At 41.0% G+C, this 22,316-nt stretch overlaps 1 protein-coding gene across 3 annotated transcripts; it reads left to right on the top strand.

The window, feature by feature from the left end:
- Positions 1,599-22,024, top strand: LOC109206359 (auxin transport protein BIG). 3 transcript variants are annotated; one of them, XM_019369198.1, is made up of 15 exons: positions 1,599-1,747; positions 1,874-2,118; positions 2,203-2,309; positions 2,415-2,580; positions 2,675-8,754; positions 10,437-11,054; positions 11,156-11,336; positions 11,463-11,697; positions 11,797-16,347; positions 16,434-16,656; positions 17,206-17,613; positions 17,817-17,960; positions 18,233-19,258; positions 20,107-20,613; positions 20,855-22,024. In XM_019369198.1, the coding sequence occupies exons 2-15, from the start codon at positions 1,878-1,880 to the stop codon at positions 21,674-21,676; spliced, it is 15,309 nt and encodes a 5,102-aa protein (XP_019224743.1). In that variant the 5' UTR covers positions 1,599-1,747; positions 1,874-1,877; the 3' UTR covers positions 21,677-22,024. The 3 variants fall into 3 exon arrangements, with proteins under 3 accessions (XP_019224743.1, XP_019224735.1, XP_019224748.1); XM_019369190.1 differs by having other exon boundaries at positions 1,599-2,118; XM_019369203.1 differs by having other exon boundaries at positions 1,599-2,118; positions 17,209-17,613.

Genomic DNA, 22,316 nt, shown 5'->3' on the forward strand with positions numbered 1-22,316 from the left:
GGTCCATTAAACACCTCCATAGTTGTCCACGCTCCAGATGTCCGGTCCTGGACGTGAGAGGGGGTGTTGAGTCCCACATCAACAATGAAGGGTACTATAGGTGGTCTCCTTATATGGACTTGGACAATCCTCACCTCTTGAACTACCTTTTGGGGTTGAGTTAATCCCGAAGTCCATTTGACAACTCGTGCGAGCTGAATTGAGTTAGTAATACTTAGATGAACAAGTGCTGAAGGCTTTGCACTTACAACTAGTGTAGCTTGGTGGGCAAATAAGAAAGTTTACTATTCCTGAATTTTTATTTTTATTTTATAATCTTATAGCCTACCCTTCATACAAAACAATTAGCCAAAAAGAATGTAGCAGTTTCAGCGGTTTATTTTTGGCATTATATTATAAAACGATTTTGCTGAGAACACATTGTTAGTAGTCTTTCTACTAATTTCTTATACAATTCGTGTTTCAACCCTCCTCTAGTTGTTAGGCAAAGATTATGAAAAAATTAAGTTAATATGCTCTGATGAAATTCAATTTAAAATAGTTACATTGGAAATGTGAATCAAACTCTTTCTTCGACTGAGCCAAAATGAGCCTAATGGCGCCATCAATTTAACTAAAGCATAATCAGGCAGACCCATTTAGGATGGGTAAAACTCCATTAGCAATCAAATAAACTTCATTCAAGTGTACATTTTTTTCTCTCCAAATCGCGCACAAAAATAGGGCATTACGTTAAACACTCAAGTTAGCTCCCCGCTAGTACTAAAATAAGAGGAGATACCTTTGTCAGTGTGTAAACATAACACACTAGTATATATGACTCGTGATTTAGGTCACTCAAGCTCAAATACATGTGTATATTTTTAGAATTAAGAGAGGCTATTTGTATTAAAAGCTCATTTCTTGAACTAAAACAATGGAAGGATAGATATTCATAGTGCACTTTCAAGTTTGAATGCGTTAAGAGTTGCTCATTTCTTGAGCTGAAAAAAATGGAATGGTAGCTATTAGTCCTCCTAACTGTAGTTACTTAAGGTCGAGTAGTAGACGAGTGAGGCCCACAGTTCTAATAGGTTTTCACTTGAGCTTTCCGCAGCAAAGCAAATTTACAAGCCACTATAGTGGGTTATATGTTTGATTTCTTTCTCGTATTGAGATCTTAAAATGCTATACGCATCCCCTGCAAGGTTTTTGAATTAATACAATGGTATGATAAATTAATATGGTACACTTTGGAATTTAAATGAGTCTAGAAGTACCAACTTGATAAACTATTGTATTTCCAAAATTTTCGGGACTAAAAATATCACACACTGATGTAAGAGGTGTAGCCTTCTTATTTTTCCTCTAGATGCATGACGTTTGTCTTTATTTTGCACCTTAAGGCTTAAGTTTGAGATAACTTTGATTAAGTCGGTTTAAACAAAGAAAATCAATTTTAATGCTGAATTATTAGACAACAAATCACAGGAGCAGCACACTTTCCTAAGAGGTGACAAAGAAATTCCAAAGAATGACTTGGAGGCTACACTAAAGTCGCATTTTTCTAATGCCAAAAGTCGACTAGTGCCCAATGACATCTCTCCATTTCTTGCCTTAAACCGCCTTTACAAGTAATTTTCCTTTTTTCATGACTTTACCAGGAGGAAATAAGGCAGTAATTTAAAACGTAGGAACTTTCTTCATTTTCCCCAAGAAATCATCAACACAACTTCTAAACCCTCCCAATTCAATAAAATCTTACACTGTAAGTGCATATTTCAATCTCATTTCCATTTCAAACCCTATATTTCTTCTCTAATCGCGAGAGCTCTCTGCTCTCCGATCAATCATACTGTAATGCACTGATTGATTTCTCTGTGATAATAATCAGAGTGATGGCTGAGATCGCCAAGCTCGTCGATGTTTTCTCATCTGGCGATGATCTCTCACAAAGACTTCGCGCTGATTCATCACTCAATCTAGGGTTCCGGAAACTCTGTTCAATTCTCCGGCAAGCCGTAGAACCCGTCGCTGGCGATGGCAACAAGCTAGGGCTTCAATTCTGGGATCAGTCGCAGATTCAAGCAGTCACTTCCCTCGCACTTGCACTCGTCAACTCCACTCGATCTTTATCAGGTACTCTTAGCACTATAATTTATGTATTCATGGATATAATTGCGAGAAATTTTATGCGTGTGACTTAATTTAATATTATTACAGTCGAGCGAGTTGAACCTGTAATTGTGGCGGCTATTCAGCTTTCTGTAGAGTTTGCGTTATGCTATCTGGAAAAATGGATTTGCAACAGTGATGATTCAATGCTTCAGGTATTGGATTTACTGTAGTGGAATCTGTTCTTTAAGTTTGTTAGGCTGTTGTTTATGCACCATATTTTGTGCTATATTTAATGTTCGCGTTCTCTCTATATTTAGAGCTATATCCTGCAGCTACTGGAAATAGCACTAGTTGATGAAACGGATAAAGAGCTAGATCTGTTGCAGCCATGTTCGTCTAATGCTAGCATGGATATGTTGCCAATATCTCTAATTGAAGATAACTGTAGTAAATGGCAGGACGGTACGAGATGCATGCTTCAAGGTATTCTTGGATCCATTTAAAGCCGCCTTGTATGTTGAATTACATGGTCTATAATGTGTGTTTTTACCTTTCTTTTTTCGGTTTGCTTCTGCAGGGGGGAGATGTTCAAAGGAAGAGAAAGCAGCTGATAGTCTTCTAATGACGTTAGCTTCTGAATGGATGCACCCTGACAATGTGAATACAACCACTCTTGGGCAGTCTGTTCCTTATGATTGTAATAAATTGATCAATGTGTCCCAGCATTGGGCAGTTGTACATTTGGAGTGTGTTCATCGTCTTGTTACTATTTGCAAGGACCTTTTAAGACTTCCCGCTCCATCTGATGAGAAATCTGCCATTCCTAATTTGAGGAAGAGATTTTCATTTTGTGTGAAAGTATTCAAGTTACTGGGTAATCTTACTAAAAATAGCTCATACACTCACTTTGATGCCAAGTTATTCCGGGCTGTTGCTTCATTCACTGAGGTATTGCCCACCCTGTTCAAGCTGCCGTTTGATTTCGTAAGTGGATATCCTGCAGTTGAGAGTGGCTTAGATAGTCAAGTAATGCTGTTGCTGGAAGAGTTTATTCAAATTGTACAGACAATTTTCTGCAACACCAACGTGTTTCAAAACATCCAAGCATGCATTGCAGCTTTAATATTGGATCATTTGGATCCTGACGTGTGGAAGTACAGTAGTGCTGTTAACCCAAGGCCTCCTTTGGCCTACTGCCCCCGTGTGGTTGTTTATGTTCTCAAGCTAATATTAGACGTCAGGAATAGAACATATCAGCTATTCGAGTACAAGGGCCTCGATGTTGAAGGTGTGAGTACCAGCCAACTCTTGGAGCCTCCTTTATGTCAGGTTCACTCAGCTAAGGTCAACCTGCTGAAGAAGTACTCAGTGGAGGAACTTTTGAGAATAATATTCTCACCATCAGTCCAATGGGTGGATAATGTGATGCAACTGCTCTTGTTCCTTCACTCTGAGGGTGTCAAATTGAAGCCTAAATTGGAGAGGTCATGTTCCAGTGTCACCAAAACATCCGTTACTTCTGAGTCTGAAAACACAGCTTGCCATGAAGATGAAGCCCTCTTTGGGGACCTTTTCTCTGAGGGCGGTCGCTCAGCAGGATCTGTGGATGGGTATGATCAACCTGCTGTTGCACATAGTTCAAATACAAGCAGCACGCCCATTCAGGCTGCTACCGAATTGCTCAGCTTTTTGAATGATTGCATTTTATCACCTGAATGGTGTAGTCCTGTATATGAAGATGGGTGCAGAAAATTCACAAGCTACCACATTGATATTTTGCTTTCTGTACTTAGCTCCGAAGGATGTGATGCTGAAGCAACAGGTCATGATGCTGGGATAGCTCTAAATGAACAAATGAAACTTGGTCATCGGCATCTCAGTGAAATTTGCCTTGATCTGTTCCATAACCTCCTATCGCGTCATGTCTTGTCTGATCGAGTTGAAGAATCACTTGTCGAGAAAATCCTTGTTATTGAAAATGGTGCTTTTCTTTACAATGATCTAACTCTTGGTTTACTTGCGCATGCTGTTGTCTGTCTGGTAGATTCTGCTGGCAGCAGCTTGAGGACCAAAATGTACAATATATTTGCTGATTTTGTCTGTGAGAAGGCAAAGACTATATGTTCAAAGTGTCCTAACTTGGACGAGCTTTTGGGGATCCTTCCATCTTTGTTTCATGTTGAGATACTGCTAATGGCTTTTCACCTGTCTTCAGAAGATGAAAAGGCTGTTCAGGCTAATGTGGTATTCTCTGCTCTTAAAGCCGTTGCTGTCCCATCTGCTGGTTTTGATAGTACGCAATTGTCATGTTGGGCTCTATTAGTTTCACGTTTGATAGTAATGCTTCGTCACATGCTATTTTATCCTCTTGTTTGTCCATCATCCCTGCTTTTGGAGTTCAGGACCAAGCTGAGGGAAGCCTCCTCCTCAAGATTGAGACCTCGTGTCAGTGGCAGTCGTGCCTCATCTTGGGTCTCAATTTTGTTTGAAGGTGTGATGGGTGGCTTCATTAAAGAAACACCTACCTGCAATGCCTTGCTAAGCCATCTGATTGATATCACACCTCTTCCTCCATCTTCATGTAGAGATGATCCAACAATAGAATGCCTAGGCTTGTCCTGGAATGACATATGTGCCTCTTTTTCCAGGATTCTGAGGTTTTGGGAAGGTAAAAAACCTGAAAAAGTGGAGGACCTGATACTTGAAAGATACATTTTTGTGCTTTGTTGGGATCTACCAGTCGTGAAATCCACATCAGAACATCTGCATCGTTGGCTAACTAGTGCTGAAGTTCCTGAACTCTCAAATGCTGAGCATTTTGTTTACTTTAGCCAATTATTTTCTGGTGATATGGGGAAAATTAACTACAGTCATCTTTCTGTTATGTTGATGGATTTGATTCATCGGTTGCATGATTTACACGTATCAGAGGATGTGGGAGAACTCGGATGGGATTTTCTAAGGGCTGGATCTTGGTTATCTCTGTCACTTTCATTGCTTACTGCTGGTACTACTGGACACTGCATGGATAAGGCACTAGCTTCTGCTGTTCCTATGTTACCAGAGCAGACATCAAGAGATGGCAAATTTTATGCATTCACTGAAGGTGTTATTTCTACTTTAGTTGGTACTAATCAAGTTGAGCGGTTGATTAGAGTATTGTCATCTTTGTTGAAGAGATACCTACAAGTTTATCAGAAAGCTTTAATTATGACGATCGACGGTGATCAGTTTTCACCCAACCGACTTTCACCTGCAATGTCATTTGTGCATGCTGGTTTTGACAAATGCAAGCAGGACGAACTCCTTGAGAAGATGGGTTCTGATCCATGCCAGTATAAGCCTCTCTATGGAACTTTGTCAAGGCTGGATACTGCTCTTGACAAGTTATCTTTAGGAAGTCATTCTAAAATCTTATGGGAATCTTTGCTGCATGGCTTCCCTTGTCTTCTTCAACCTCCAAGTGGAACTCTGCTTTCGTCTATCCTTAATGTTGCAGGAGTAGTAAATTGTATAGATGGGCTAATGAAGGTCATTGATGCTGGAGGAGTTCTTTGCTTGGAGACACAGGCCATCTCTCAGATTCTTGAATTGGTCTGTAGGATCAAGTGTGACAGTATATTTGAAGACCTTCATGGAAAATGTAATGCTATTTATCAACGGTTGACCGAAGGCTCTGGAGGAGTTGACTACAGTAGCTTATTCGTATTAAAGCACATGGAGGAGTTTTTAAGGTGTGTCAATGAGAGAGATGGTGGAGATACTAGTGGCATTTATGAAGTTCTGGTTGTCAAGGTAATTGATATTGTTGATAGCTTAAAAAGAGAGCCTTCTGGTACTGGGGTTTTGAAATACTTTCTCTCTCTTGAGGATGGCTCCAAACAGATAAAGGATCTTTATGGTTCACAACGCGGTGATTTGTTGGTTCTTGTTGATGCTTTAGACAGATGCAACTCTGAGCAGGTCTCTATAAAGGTTCTCAACTTTTTTGTTGATCTTTTATCTGGAGATATGTATGCTCATGTCAAAGAGAAGTTGCAGAAGAAGTTCCTTCACATCGACATGGTCTACCTGTCAAAGTGGCTTGAAACCAGGCTTTTAGGATCTGTGACTGAAGAATCTAGTGGAGTTGCATGTGCAACAGGAGCTTCAGTTTCTCTAAGAGAATCAACTATGAATTTTATCACATGCCTGTTGTCTCCGTCCTCTGGAATCCTTTCACAGGAACTACATAAGCATTTGGTGAAATCTATGCTGATTTCACTTGATAAGGCTTTTCTGCTATTTGAGTTCACTGTTGCCAAATGTTATTTCAATTTTCTTGTTCAGCTTTCTGGAGGTGAAAATTTAATCAAGCAACTTATGCGGCAGACGATGTTGCTGACTGAGAAGCTGGCTGATGATGAGAATCTGCTTCAAGGGCTGAAGTATCTCTTTGGTTTCTTTGCAAGTGTCTTGAGTGATTGCTGCTCTGCCAAAAGTGCCACTGAACGATCTTTCATAAAGTCTATCTCTAGCAGTAGTTCTGCGGTGGGGTCTGCACCTACTAGATCTATATGTTCCAGGAAGAATGCTGATGCTGTGGTCCTTTCTTCCAGTCAAGGTGCGTCCGCAATTGAGTGTGATGCAACTTCTGTTGATGAAGACGAGGATGATGGAACATCTGATGGCGAGAACGGTAGCCTGGACAAGGATGAAGAGGAAGATAATAACAGTGAAAGGGCCCTCGCCTCTAAAGTTTGTACATTTACATCTAGTGGTAGCAATTTTATGGAGCAACACTGGTACTTCTGCTATACATGTGATCTGACCGTGTCCAAAGGCTGTTGCTCTGTTTGTGCAAAAGTTTGTCACAGAGGTCATCGTGTGGTTTATTCTAGGTCCAGTCGCTTCTTCTGTGACTGTGGTGCGGGAGGTGTTCGTGGTAGCAATTGTCAATGTCTGAAACCTCGAAAATTTGCTGGAAGTAACAACACAGCCAGTCGTGGTGCTAGTAACTTCCAGTCTTTTCTGCCTTTCACGGAAAATGGAGATCAACTTCCTGACAGTGATTCAGATATTGATGAGGATGTTTTGGTGGAAGCAGATAACTCTATCAAGATGTCTATTCCAAAGGACCTTCAAGATGGGATGCCGATCTTATTAGACGAACTTGATCTTGAAAGTTGTGTTGTGAGACTTTGCTCTTCACTGTTGCCTTCTATTACAAGCCGGAGAGATTCTAGCCTTCCGAGAGAGAGGAAAATTTTCCTGGGTAATGAGAAAGTACTTTGTAACAGTGTTGATCTTTTGCAATTGAAGAAGGCATATAAAAGTGGATCGTTAGATTTGAAGATAAAGGCTGATTATTCAAATGCCAAAGAACTTAAATCCCACTTGGCTAGTGGTTCTCTTGTTAAATCTTTGCTCAGTGTTAGCACACGAGGTCGGCTTGCTGTTGGAGAGGGTGACAAGGTAGCCATATTTGATGTTGGACAACTTATTGGACAAGCTACTGTTGCTCCTGTGACTGCAGACAAGACCAATGTGAAGCCTCTTTCTAAGAATGTTGTCCGTTTTGAAATTGTAAATCTCATTTTCAATCCACTTGTGGAAAATTACCTTGCGGTGGCTGGCTATGAAGATTGCCAGGTTCTCACAGTAAATCATCGAGGTGAGGTGAGTGATCGTTTAGCCATTGAACTCGCTCTACAAGGTGCTTATATCAAACATGTAGACTGGGTCCCTGGATCTCAAGTTCAGCTAATGGTGGTCACCAACAAATTTGTTAAAATATATGATTTATCCCTTGACAACATTAGTCCTGTGCACTATTTCACTTTGCCTGATGGCATGATTATGGATGCTGCACTCATTGTGGCTTCACAGGGTAGGATGTTTCTGATTGTCCTTTCAGAACATGGTAGCTTGTACAGGTTGGAGTTGTCAACAAAAGGGAATGTTGGGGCCAAGCCATTGAAGGAAATCATGCAAATCGAGGGTAAAGAGAGACACGCGAAAGGTTCCTCCTTATATTTTTCATCAATGCATCGTTTACTCTTTCTGTCCTTACAAGATGGGACCACCTTGGTTGGCCGAGTAAATCCAGATGCTACTTCTCTAACTGAGGTCTCTGCCATATTGGAGAATGAAACAGACAGTAAACTTCGGCCAGCAGGATTGCACCGGTGGAGAGATTTATTTGGTGGCAGTGCTTTGTTTGTTTCCTTCTCAAGTTTGAATTCAAATGCCGCATGTGCTGTCTCGTTTGGTGAACATCAAGTACTCGTACAGAACTTGCGACATTCAGTGGGTTCAGCTTCTCCTGTTGTAGGGGTTGCCGCTTATAAGCCTTTGTCAAAAGACAAAATCCACTGTCTTGTTTTACATGAAGATGGAAGCCTTCAGATATACTCACATGTTCCTGCTGGTGTAGACTCTGGTGTTAGTGCCATCAGTGATAAGGTTAAAAAGCTTGGCCCTGGGATACTCAATAATAAGGCTTATGGAGGTGCAAAACCAGAATTTCCACTTGATTTTTTTGAGAAAACTGTGTGTATAACGCAAGATGTGAAGCTGAGCAGTGATGCTATAAGGAATGGTGACTCTGAGTTAGCTAAACAAACCCTGGCTTCTGAAGATGGATTTTTAGAGAGTCCTAACCCCGGAGGATTCAAGGTATTACTTTCTTGTTGTTTCTGTTATATTTGTCTCCTAATTCATTAAATTTTCCTCTCTCTGGACATGACTGTTTGAGATTCATTCTTTAAGTGGAAAATCTTTCACATATGAAAATGTCAAGCCGGAGTTAAGTGATTTTGCCTGTCCCAACTTTTGTGTTTGGTGGTCTGACTACACAGACCAGGAGATTTGGGAAGAGATGAGAGCATGATTATATGAGGTTGTTATCCCTGCTTTTGCCTGTTGAATTCTAAGTGACTTGAAGTGCTAGTGTTTTGATAAAATTTTAGCTAAGGTTATTTGCTGGAAAGAGAGTGCCAGGTGAAGTGTGGACGAGACCAAGAAGTAAGGCTTACATGCATAGTTATATGGATCCACTTTAAGATTAAACGAATCCATTGAATTGAATATGATTGTTTGTGTGATTGCATTTACTATTTTCTTTGGGATAAGGTAAAATAATTTCATTAATATGAAAAGCTTTCCGTACAAAAAAGTATACCAAGTAGAGAGCCTACACATAAAATGGCTCTTTATGAGTGCAACCTATCTTCTGTACAGACTGGAACCACTCATGGGTGCACCTAAAGGAAACAAGAAGCAAGAGGTTATTCCTTGTATCTACAAAGCCATTCTGCACACCGTCAAAGGCTCTTCTTTCCTCTTTCCATGTAACCCACATAAGAGCTAGTCAGGCAACATCCCATACTTCGCGTCTTCTCGTCTTTCTTCCGTAGTCCCAACGGTGTAGCATCACCATTATCCACTGTACGCTAAACCAGTTCAGCACTAATCATAACCATATTGCCATTTTCTATACCAGGGATAGCAATGAAACCAATTATTACAAATGCTTAGGGTAGCCTTTTTCTAGCTTCTAGGGTATGTTCCTTTGCACTCAAGTGATTGGACAAAGTTGATAATGTTTTGGTGTAAAAGAAGCGTAACATGCACGTATAACTTACCCTTCTCCATGCTTTTCATTTAACAGATGCTCTGTGCATCTTTGCAGTTCTGACATTGCAATTGTTTCAATTTCACTTTGTAATTGCTTCAGATCTGTTTGTCAAGAAGCATTGTGCAAACTCATATTTTTATCAACTAGGATAAAAATGTAAGTAATAATTGATGGGGAGAGCTGAATAAACATATGAATATGTTAGCTGGTATTCTCAGAAGTGAGTTGAATTGGTGATGTTAGTGCACTTTGGTTTTAACTTTTAAGAACTTATCGTTCCCTTTTGGAGAATATGATAAACTTGGGGCTAAGTAGACTAGGATCATTCCAGGAATATGCATTCATCCTTTCCTTTTGGAGAATATGGTAAACTTGGGGCTAAGTAGACTAGGATCATTCCAGGAATATGAATTCATCAGTTTTCGCTCTTTTGGCAATGTGGATAACACAATTAGGAATCACTTTTCAGCCATCTCTACCTTTTTTCGTGAGGGGTTATTATCTTCAAGGAGAGAAATACTAACATTTTAATACAGTAGTATTCTTACTTGTACAGTTTGATATTCCTGTGAGCTCTGTGTTTTTGGTTTTTACTTTCCCCAATGTTCCACTTTTTGTCGTCGTTGTCGTTGTTTTCTTTGATTTGTATCTAGCACTTTACTTAGGAATCTGGATCATAGCTCTGTATATTTCAGCTTTATAATGTGTGCCATTTTTCCAGATAACTGTTTCCAATTCGAATCCCGACCTTGTCATGGTCGGTCTGCGATTGCATGTGGGTAACACATCTGCGAATCACATTCCTTCTGAGATTACTGTATTTCAGAGAGTGATAAAATTAGATGAGGGAATGCGTTCTTGGTATGATATTGCATTTACAGTCGCCGAATCACTTCTTGCTGATGAAGAATTTACAGTATCTGTTGGACCAACATTCAGTGGAGCTGCTTTACCCCGAATAGACTCCTTAGAAATTTATGGCCGAGCTAAGGATGAATTTGGTTGGAAAGAAAAGATGGATGCTGTTCTGGACATGGAGGCTCGTGTACTTGGTTGTAATTCGTGGCCTGCTGGATCTAGGAGGAAGTGCCGTGCAACACAGTCTGCACCACTGCAGGAGCTGGTTGTGGCTGCTGGATTGAAGCTCTTGTCAAGAATCTACTCTTTGTGCAAACCGAAAGGATGCTCAAAAGTTGAGGAAGCTAAGGGGGAGCTGAGCAAATTGAGGTGCAAACCCTTGTTAGAAGTTATATTTGAAAGTGACAGAGAGCCTTTGTTGCAGGCAGCTGCCAATCGTGTCCTGCAATCCGTCTTCCCAAAGAGGGAGATATATTACCAAGTAACTGCCCAGGCTATATGTGTGAAATGAGTGAACTAATCTTGCTTTTTCTCTATTTATGCCAAATATTTTATTGTGACCGGAAATTTGTATCTGAATAGGTTAAGGATGCCATGCGCCTGGCTGGTGTCGTGAAATCCACTGCCATGCTCTCATCAAAACTTGGTGTGGATGGGACCGCTGCTGGGTGGATAATTGAGGAATTTACTGCACAGATGCACGTGGTTTCCAAGATTGCGCTGCATCGTCGCTCAAACCTTGCCTCTTTTCTCGAGATGAATTGTACTTTTTCTTGTTCTTTTGTTTACAGCTACTCTTTATAATAGAGTTCAGCGAATTTTACCTTCACAAAACAAATTTTGGGGCTTCCTTGCGTGGGCAATTCCTTATTTATTCTTTTGAATGTAGGTTCTGAAGTGGTTGATGGACTTATGCACGTCCTTTGGGGAATTTTAGACATAGAGCAACCTGACACACAGACTATGAACAATATTGTTGTATCGTCCGTCGAACTTATTTACTGTTACGCCGAGTGCTTAGCATTGCATGGAAAAGACGGAGGCAGGTCTTCTGTTGCTCCTGCTGTTTCATTGTTTAAGAAACTGTTGTTCTCTACCAATGAGGCTGTTCAAACTTCCAGCAGGTTGTTAATAGCTCTTGAACCAATTTCTGTGAAAGCATAACTGTGATATTCCCATTTTCATTCGCTTATGTCTCCAAATCTTCTATTCTTTGGTTCCAGCTTGGCTATATCTTCAAGATTCCTTCAGGTTCCGTTCCCAAAGCAAACAATGATAGGTACTGATGACGTGGAGAACCCTTCCTGTGTTCCTACGCGAGTTGATGCTTCCGCTGGAGCTAGTGGAAGTACTCAGGTCATGGTTGAAGAAGACTCCATCACATCATCTGTTCAATACTGTTGCGATGGTTGCTCTACTGTTCCTATCCTAAGGCGAAGATGGCACTGTACTGTTTGCCCAGATTTCGATTTGTGTGAGGCATGCTATGAAGTGCTAGATGCAGACCGTCTCGCACCACCACATTCTAGAGATCATCCTATGACAGCTATTCCAATTGAAGTGGAAACATTTGGTGGTGAGGGAAGTGAAATTCATTTCTCTACTGATGATTTAAGTGATCCAGGGTTGTTGACAGTTGCATCTGATGTTGGTGTGCAAAATTCTGCGCCATCAATCCACGAGTTGGAACCAAATGAATCGGAAGAGTTTTCACCGTCGATACTTGATCCTGTTACTATTTCTGCATCCAAAAGAGCTGTTAACTCTCTTCTTCTTTCTGAACTACTTGAGCAACTGAAAGGATGGATGGAAACCACTTCAGGAACTGGGGCTATTCCAGTCATGCAGCTCTTCTACAGATTGTCTTCAGCGGTTGGTGGACCCTTTGCTGACAGTTCAGAACCTGAAAGCATAGGGTTGGAGAATTTGATAAAGTGGTTTTTGGATGAGATAAATCTGAATAAACCTTTCGTAGCCAGAAGCCGTACCCCATTTGGAGAAGTTACAATCCTGGTACTTATGTTCTTTACCTTAATGCTGCGAAACTGGCACCAGCCAGGAACTGATGGTTCGGCAACTAAATCTGGTGGTGTGACTGAAGCGCATGACAAAGCTGCCTTGCATATCTCACCTTCCACTTGTGTTGCTGCTTCACCTACCTTAGATGGTCAAGAGAAAATTGACTTTATCTCCCATTTACTTCGTGCTTGTAGCTATCTTAGGCAGCAAGCATTTGTCAATTATCTGATGAACATTCTACAGGAGCTAACTCAAGTTTTTAAATCTCCACCTATTAGCACAGATGCATCTTCTGGGTTGAACACCGCTTCTGGTTGTGGTGCTTTGTTGACAATCCGTAGGGAAGTGCCTGCGGGTAACTTCTCTCCATTCTTTTCAGACTCGTATGCAAAATCACACCGTGCGGACATATTTGTGGACTACCATAGGCTGTTGTTGGAGAACACTTTCCGTCTGCTCTACAGCTTGATACGACCAGAAAAGCACGACAAGGCTGGGGAGAAAGAGAAGATCCACAAGATGACTTCTGGTAAGGATTTGAAGCTAGATGGATATCAAGATGTCCTGTGCAGCTATATCAACAATCCTAACACCAGTTATGTTAGAAGGTACGCCAGGAGGCTTTTTCTGCATCTCTGTGGTAGTAAGACACACTACTACAGTGTTCGAGACTCTTGGCAGTTCTCAACTGAAGTTAAAAAGCTCTATAAGCACATAAATAAATCTGGTGGATTTCAAAGGTCTATCTCATATGAAAGAAGTGTGAAGATAGTAAGGTGCCTAACGACCATGGCTGAAGTGGCTGCAGCTCGTCCTCGAAATTGGCAAAAGTATTGTTTAAGGCATGGTGATCTTCTTCCTTTCCTTCTGAATGGAATATTTTACTTTGGGGAAGAGTGTGTTATTCAGGCATTGAAGCTTCTGAATCTGGCCTTCTATACTGGGAAAGATAGCACACACTCATCACAGAAAGCTGAGGTAGCGGAAGCTGGAACAACTGCGAGTAAGTTAGGGTCACAAGCTCCTGAATATAAAAAGAAGAAGAAGGGGGAAGACAGTGAATCTGGTGTTGAGAAAACTCAGTTGGATATGGAAGCAGTGGTTGATGTTTTCATTGGAAAAGGTGGTGATGTGTTGAAACAATTTATTGACTGCTTTTTATTGGAATGGAATTCAAGCTCTGTGCGCTCAGAATCCAAATCAGTTCTCCTCGGTGTCTGGCATCACGGGAACCCGGCATTCAGAGAAACATTGTTAACTGCACTTTTGGAGAAGGTAAAATCTTTACCAATGTATGGGCAGAACATCATTGAATATACAGAACTTGTTACATTCTTGCTAGGGAAGGTCCCTGATCATGGTGCGAAGCTACAGAGTGCTGAAGTTGTTGACAAATGCTTGACTGCCGATGTGATTAATTGCATATTTGAGACACTTCATTCACAAAACGAGCTTTTGGCGAACCATCCAAATTCTCGAATATACAACACTTTGAGTGGATTGGTGGAATTTGACGGTTACTACCTTGAGAGTGAGCCTTGTGTAGCTTGCAGCTCCCCCGAGGTACCGTATAGTAGGATGAAGCTTGAAAGTTTGAAGTCAGAAACGAAGTTTACCGACAACCGCATCATAGTAAAATGTACTGGTAGCTACACCATTCAGAGTGTGGCAATGAATGTTCATGATGCTCGTAAATCCAAGTCAGTGAAAGTTCTAAACCTTTATTACAATAACAGGCCTGTGGCTGACTTGTCAGAGTTGAAAAACAATTGGTCCCTTTGGAAGCGTGCAAAAAGCTGCCATCTTGCTTTTAATCAAACTGAGCTGAAAGTTGATTTTGCCATCCCAATTACAGCGTGTAATTTTATGATTGAATTGGATTCATTTTATGAAAATCTTCAAGCTTTGTCCCTCGAGCCGTTGCAGTGTCCCCGTTGCAGTCGGGCTGTGACTGATAAGCACGGTATTTGCAGTAATTGTCATGAGAATGCTTATCAATGCAGACAGTGCAGGAACATCAACTATGAAAATCTTGATTCCTTCTTATGCAATGAGTGTGGGTACAGCAAATATGGTCGCTTTGAATTTAATTTTATGGCAAAGCCAAGTTTCACTTTTGATAGCATGGAAAATGAAGAAGACATGAAGAGGGGATTGACTGCAATAGAGGCAGAGTCAGAAAATGCTCATCGTAGATATCAGCAGCTTTTAGGATTCAAAAAACCTTTGCTGAAGATTGTGTCTAGTGTTGGTGAAAATGAGATGGATTCTCAGCAAAAGGATTCGGTTCAACAAATGATGGTCTCTTTGCCTGGACCTTCATGCAAGATAAACCGTAAAATTGCTCTTCTTGGTGTCCTTTATGGTGAGAAATGCAAAGCAGCATTTGATTCTGTCAGTAAGAGTGTTCAGACCCTCCAAGGTCTGAGGCGAGTTTTGATGAATTACTTGCATCAGAAACAATCAGATAATGTCGGTCCAGCCTCCAGATTTGTTGTTTCGAGGGTACCTAACAGTTGCTATGGTTGTGCTTCCACTTTTGTCACCCAATGCTTGGAGATATTACAGGTGCTATCAAAAAATCCAGCATCCAAGAGGCAACTTGTTGCTGCTGGTGTTCTGTCTGAGCTGTTCGAAAATAACATCCATCAGGGCCCCAAAACTGCTCGTGTCCAAGCTAGAGGAGCTCTTTGTGCCTTCTCTGAGGGTGACACTAATGCGGTAGCTGAGTTGAACAGTCTAATACAGAAGAAGGTAATGTATTGCCTTGAACATCACCGCTCCATGGACATCGCGTTGGCTACACGTGAAGAGTTGTCCCTGCTTTCTGATGTGTGTTCATTGTCGGATGAATTCTGGGAATCAAGATTAAGGGTCGTTTTCCAGTTGTTATTTGCATCTATCAAGGTGGGAGCAAAACATCCTGCAATATCTGAACATGTGATTCTTCCTTGCCTGAGGATCATATCTCAGGCTTGTACTCCTCCAAAGCCTGATGGTGTTGACAAAGAGCAAGGAGCTGGAAAATCTTCTCATGTCACGCAAGTGAAAGATGACAGTTCAAATGTTTCTGGGTCTAACAGCCTTGTTAGTGGAAGTAAGTCAATGTCAGAGTCGTCAGAGAAAAGTTGGAATGGTTCTCAGAAGGCTCAAGATATACAACTGTTAAGCTATTCAGAGTGGGAAAAAGGAGCCTCCTATCTAGACTTTGTGAGGCGACAGTATAAGGTTTCTCAGGCTGGGAAAAGTGGTCAAAGATCCCGTCTTCAGAGGCAGGACTACCTGGCGCTGAAATATCTTCTCAAGTGGAAGCGACGTGTTTCAAAGACAGCTCGAAATGAGATATCATCATTTGAACTGGGCTCATGGGTTACAGAACTCATACTGAGTGCTTGTTCGCAGTCTATTAGGTCAGAGATGTGTATGTTGATTAGTTTACTCTGTGGCCAGAGTTCATCACGACGGTTTCGCTTGCTAAACTTGCTCATGTCTTTGTTATCGGCAACTCTTGCTGCTGGAGAAAATGCTGCTGAGTACTTTGAACTGCTGTTTAAAATGATAGACACAGAGGATGCTCGTCTTTTCTTGACGGTGCGTGGTTGCTTGACAACAATATGCAAGTTGATCACTCAGGAACTGGTTAATGTTGAAAAGTTGGAGAGGAGCCTGCATGTTGACATATCTCAGGGCTTTATTCTTCATAAACTTATCGAGCTCCTTGGCAAGTTTTTGGAGGTTCCAAACATCAGATCCAGGCAAGTAGTCTTCACATCCTTAATATATTGAATTATTCACTGTTGACATATTTGCTGATCAATCTTTCTTGACTGTTCACTTGTAGATTCATGAGAGAGCATTTGCTTTCCGAGGTTCTTGAGGCTCTCATTGTGATTAGGGGGTTGGTTGTGCAGAAGACAAAACTAATAAATGACTGTAATAGACTTCTCAAAGATCTTCTTGATAGTCTTTTGCTAGAAAGTAATGAAAATAAACGTCAGTTCATCCAGGCATGCATCTCTGGTCTACAAATTCACGGAGATGAGAATAGAGGGCGAACTTCTTTGGTACGTAATGAATTTCTTAATTTTTCCCGAAAGAAAAAAGTTGCAATATTAGTAAAGTGTTCTGGTCTTTGAAGTGATTTCCAACTATTGCTTTTCTGTTTCTTCTTCGGTTTATTTTGGGCACACAATAGAAAAGTGAGTAGGAGATCTTATTTCCTCTTTTGCTGGAGAATCAGATTGTACATGCCAAGCTACTTAATTAAGGATGGTAATTTCAATGCCAATGGAACAGTTTGTCCATGATCTCTTGAATTTCTTTCTTCTCAAGGTTCTGCATCAGATATTCCCAGCTCCAGATGAGAATCAGTTCACATCTTTTGTTAGTGTAAAGTATAATGCTGTAATATTTGCTCTTTAGTTGATATTGGGAAGGACCCATTTTATAAGGCAGAGCGGAGTCCTTACTTTTTCTTTTGCAGTATACTAACTGCCTGGGTTCCTATATATTTTGGTTATATAGGGAGTCATTTCGACGTCTTCCTCCACTATCTGTTTGGTGCATAGTATTTTAATCAGTGGATTTACACTGTTCTATTTTGTCTTTACAAGCAGTTCATCTTGGAGCAGCTCTGCAATCTGATTAGCCCTTCAAAACCAGAGCCTGTGTATCTTTTGATCTTGAACAAGGCTCATACACAGGAAGAATTTATCAGGGGATCGATGACAAAGAATCCATATTCAAGTGCTGAAATTGGTCCATTGATGCGTGATGTCAAAAATAAAATCTGCCAACAGCTTGATCTCTTAGGTCTTATTGAAGATGATTATGGCATGGAATTGCTAGTAGCTGGGAATATTATTTCTTTAGATTTGAGTATTGCTCAAGTCTTTGAGCAAGTGTGGAAGAAATCCAGTAGTCAGTCTGCAAGTGTAGTTGCCGCGGCAACTTCACTTTCTTCCAGTGCTGCTGTATCAGGCAGAGATTGTCCCCCAATGACAGTGACCTACCGACTACAGGTTCTCTTACTCTTTTTGCTGCCATTTTATTGTAGAATGTACTTGATGACACCTTAAAAGAAAAAATGGTTCTTCCCATGGCTTTCTGTTATGTTCTTTTTTCTTTTCTTTTTGTCCTTCGAAATTTTGATTTACGTCTATGCTTAATCGGCATTCTTATAGCTTCTTTGATACACTTAACAGTTCCCCTATCTTCTATTCAGGGATTAGATGGTGAAGCTACTGAGCCCATGATTAAAGAAATTGATGAGGATAGAGAGGAGACCCAAGATCCAGAGGTGGAGTTTGCCATAGCTGGTGCAGTGCGGGAATGTGGTGGACTGGAAATTCTTTTAGGGATGGTTCAGGTAAAAGTATTGATCCAAACTTTAGCAGGTTATTCTTTTTATACATGTAGCTCATTTTCCTTCTAGTTGTTCTTTTGTTGTCTGATATTCCCTTTTCTTTCAGTTTTATTTCCTCTTGTTGGAAGTGGGATGTATTTGGGATGTTGAGTTGAAGAAACTCCCCAAGAAAGACATTCATTTCTGTAGCTTAAACAAATTACATACTGGTGATGAATGATAATGACATTCTGTTTATGACCTTGTTCATGTCTTTCTACTGGTTTGTTTTGCAGCGTTTGCAAGATGATTTCAAGTCCAATCAAGAGCAGTTGGTTGCAGTGCTTAATTTGCTCATGCTTTGTTGCAAGATAAGAGAAAACCGAAAAGCATTGCTAAAGCTGGGTGCTTTAGGCTTACTTCTTGAGACAGCTAGGCGTGCTTTCTTTGTGGATGCTATGGAACCAGCTGAGGGTATTCTTTTGATTGTAGAGAGCTTAACGCTAGAAGCAAATGAGAGTGATAACATCAGCATTACTCCAGGCGTTAATGTAGTCTCCAGTGATGAAGCAGGTGCTGGTGAACAGGCCAAGAAAATTGTACTACTTTTCCTTGAAAGATTATCCCATCCGTCTGGACTTAAAAAGTCAAATAAGCAGCAGAGGAACACTGAGATGGTTGCAAGAATATTGCCTTACTTGACTTACGGGGAGCCTGCAGCAATGGAAGCTCTTGTACAGCATTTTGAGCCGTGTTTGCAGAATTGGTGCGAATTTGATAGGCTGCAAAAACTTTACGAAGACAATATGAAAGATGAAACAATTGCGCAGCAAGCCTCAAAGCAAAAATACACCCTGGAGAATTTTGTTAGAGTTTCAGAATCGCTCAAGACAAGTTCCTGTGGGGAGAGGTTGAAGGATATTATACTGGAAAAGGGGATTACTGGGGCTGCAGTCAGCCATCTAAAAGAAAGTTTTGCTTTCACTGGACAGGCTGGTTTCAAATCAACTGTGGAGTGGGCATCGGGTTTAAAGCTCCCATCTATTCCTCTTATTTTATCCATGCTGAGGGGTTTGTCCATGGGCCATTTGGCCACTCAAAAGTGCATAGATGAAGGAGGAATCTTGCCATTGCTTCATGCTTTGGAGGGTGTCTCGGGTGAAAATGAGATTGGAGCCAGGGCTGAAAACTTGTTGGACACACTTTCTGATAAGGAGGGAAAAGGTGATGGGTTCTTAGCCGAGAAAGTTCACCAACTACGTCATGCAACGCGGGATGAGATGAGGCGACGAGCATTGAGGAAGAGAACAGAACTGCTGCAGGTTCCTTGTCATACTACTTGCACTTCGCTCCACTATGCTGTTTGTTAATGTCCTTTGCGTCTTCATCTTTGTCTTGGCTTAATGCTTTTGATCTGTTGCTTAGTAATGATAAAAGACTACCCGTTTTCATCTGAAGCATATTTTATGGTCAAATCTTCCCAACAAAATGGCATATCAATAGCCTCCTCTTTGGTTTGAAAGCGTCTTCCAGGAAAATTGCATATCAATAGTCTCCTCTTTGGCATCAGAGCATTTCCCCGCACTAGAGATCCGAGGGGAATAGACATAACAGGAGTAATACTTAGAATATATCTAAGTACCTGAAACATGTTACTAAATATATGTTTAAACTGGAAGATAGAAGTTCAGTTTTTTTTTATGTAAGAACTGAGAAAGATAATTGAGATGCTGCAGAGATAGTAGAGAAGCTTAGCAACAGTATCTATCTTTTAGGAAGCAATTGAAGTTGAACCTAGGACTCCTTCAACGTGCATAGGCAGTTCATATTGTTATATGCAGATGCTAAAACAGAGAATAGTTCTGTGGCACAGCATGTCATTTGCTAATTTTTCACTTTCTTGGTAGCAGCTGTGGTATTTTCCCCAACTTGATCTTTTAACTCTGATATGTTTTCTGTCAAGCATCTAATTGTTCTCTTGTAAAAATATCTTTTGGTCTAGTGGCACGATATGCTTCTTTACATTCATGTGTTTCTTGAGTTCTGTTTACTGAAGCTTAGAGATTTGTCCAGGATCAACATCTAATATCTAATTGAGATATAGATTCTCTAAAGTTGTTTCAGTTGCCAATATCATAACTATGGAGCTTTTTTTCGTTTTCTATACCAGGGACTTGGTATGCGGCAAGAACTGTCCTCAGATGGTGGTGAACGTATTGTTGTTGCGCGACCGGTCTTGGAAGGTTTGGAAGATGTTGAGGACGAGGAGGAGGAAGGATTGGCTTGCATGGTTTGTCGTGAAGGCTACCGCTTGCGCCCTACAGACTTGCTTGGCGTTTACACTTACAGTAAACGGGTTAACCTTGGTATTGGAAGCTCTGGAAATGCTCGTGGAGACTGTGTTTACACAACAGTCAGCCATTTCAACATAATACATTTTCAGTGCCATCAGGAGGCTAAACGGGCAGATGCAGCCTTAAAGAATCCTAAAAAAGAATGGGATGGAGCGGCCCTAAGAAACAACGAGACACTATGCAATAATCTATTCCCAGTGAGAGGTCCATCAGTACCAATGGGCCAATATATACGCTATGTTGATCAATACTGGGATTACCTCAATGCTCTTGGGCGTGCTGATGGAAGTCGGCTCCGGTTGTTAACCTACGACATTGTTCTGGTGAGCTGCCATTTTTCGTTATTCCTTTCCATGTTTACATCTATCAGCTCCTGCCCCCCCCCCCCCAACCCCCCCCACCCCACCCCCCACCCCCCTTTTCTTTTCCTTTCTTTTTTTATCATTCCCTTTCTTTGTGGATGGGGTCGAGGGATTAGTGGTTTTTTTTGGACAATGAGATAGGTGAAGGTTCTTACAATATAGACTGTTGATGCAAATACAAATCTTTTTTGGTGACTTGCAGATGCTTGCTCGATTTGCAACTGGTGCTTCATTTAGTGCAGATTGCAGAGGTGGTGGAAAAGAGAGTAATGCTCGATTTTTGCCTTTCATGATGCAAATGGCTCGTCACCTTCTTGATCATGATTCTTCTCAGCGGCATATCATGATTAAGTCTATATCAACTTATTTAAGTTCTCCCACATCAGAATCCAGAGCCTCCACTACTGCTGGAACTCAGACATCTGCTGGTACAGAGGAAACTGTCCAATTCATGATGGTTACCTCACTTCTTTCAGAATCCTATGAGTCGTGGTTGCAGCATCGCTCTTCCTTTTTACAACGAGGTATATACCATGCATATATCCAGCGGACTCACGGTAGGCCTGTGCCTCGTTCTTCACGCAATCTGTCTGGGGCTTTGAAACCAGAGTCAGGAAGTACAAGTGCATCTGCGTCTGAGGCTGGGGGGTCAGTTGAGTTATTCTCAACTATCCACCCGATGCTTGTCTACACTGGTTTGATAGAACAGATGCAGCGCTTTTTCAAGGTCAAAAAGTTATCGAGTATGACCATCTTGAGAACCCAAGGTACTTCTAAGAATGTTGAAGAGGATGACGAGAGCAGAAAGTTAGAAGGCTGGGAGGTCGTCATGAAAGATAGATTATTAAATGTGAAGGAAATGGCAGATTTCTCCTCGGAACTATTATCGTGGCTTGATGACATGACATCGGCGACGAACTTCCAGGAGGCATTTGATATTCTTGGTGTTTTGGGCGACGTGCTTTCTGGGTTCAGTCGATGCGAGGATTATGTACATGCTGCAATCAGTGGTGGGAAAAACTGATCTATCAGAAGTGTCTTGTTGATGTGTTCTCTGGCCTTCTGGGTTCAGTCAATGTGAGTATTATGTACATGCTTCACTCAGATGTGGGAAGAACTGCAGATTTGCCGGAGGCTGTTTCTTGGTTCGGTATTGTACTCCCAAGAGTTTTGGTTTGAGTGTATGTCATATTCTTTTGTAGGTGCATCTCTTGTTCCACTGTATACACAGATTGCTCGTATAGTAATTGGAATGATTTTGCGAGTGAACCCTCGAAGAGTCCCCCAGTTTTGTTTCCAACTTGCCATCATTCTTGATGCTGTGAATAATTGTCAATGCAAATATGCGATCTTCAATTAGTTCTTTTGTTTACTGCATCGTGTACTAAATCTATTGATGTATGTTGCGAATGATTTACCCATCTAGATAGTTGCCTACCGTTTATTAGTAATTTTCATTGTGCGGGCATTAGTATTTTGATACGGTAAATATTAGTTTTCATGACAGTAACAGCATTACATGAACAACTAGCTTCACTGTTTGTTGAATTTATTTATCTTAAGAGCAATATGAAGCTTTGTAATTTAACTTCAGATGAGCATGTCCGATATTCAGTCATGCAGCTAAAGCGAATGAAGATAATAATGACAGGAGTCCTCCCCTC

This window comes from Nicotiana attenuata, chromosome 2 (genome assembly GCF_001879085.1).
Source record: "Nicotiana attenuata strain UT chromosome 2, NIATTr2, whole genome shotgun sequence".
Lineage (NCBI taxonomy): Eukaryota > Viridiplantae > Streptophyta > Magnoliopsida > Solanales > Solanaceae > Nicotiana > Nicotiana attenuata.

Coding starts and splice junctions, on each gene's coding strand:
- LOC109206359 (XM_019369190.1), top strand. CDS start 1,878: ATGGCTGAGATCGCCAAGCTCGTCGATGTTTTCTCATCTGGCGATGAT. Junction 2,581..2,674: donor TACGAGATGCATGCTTCAAG/GTATTCTTGGAT, acceptor TTGCTTCTGCAG/GGGGGAGATGTTCAAAGGAA. Junction 20,614..20,854: donor TAACCTACGACATTGTTCTG/GTGAGCTGCCAT, acceptor GGTGACTTGCAG/ATGCTTGCTCGATTTGCAAC.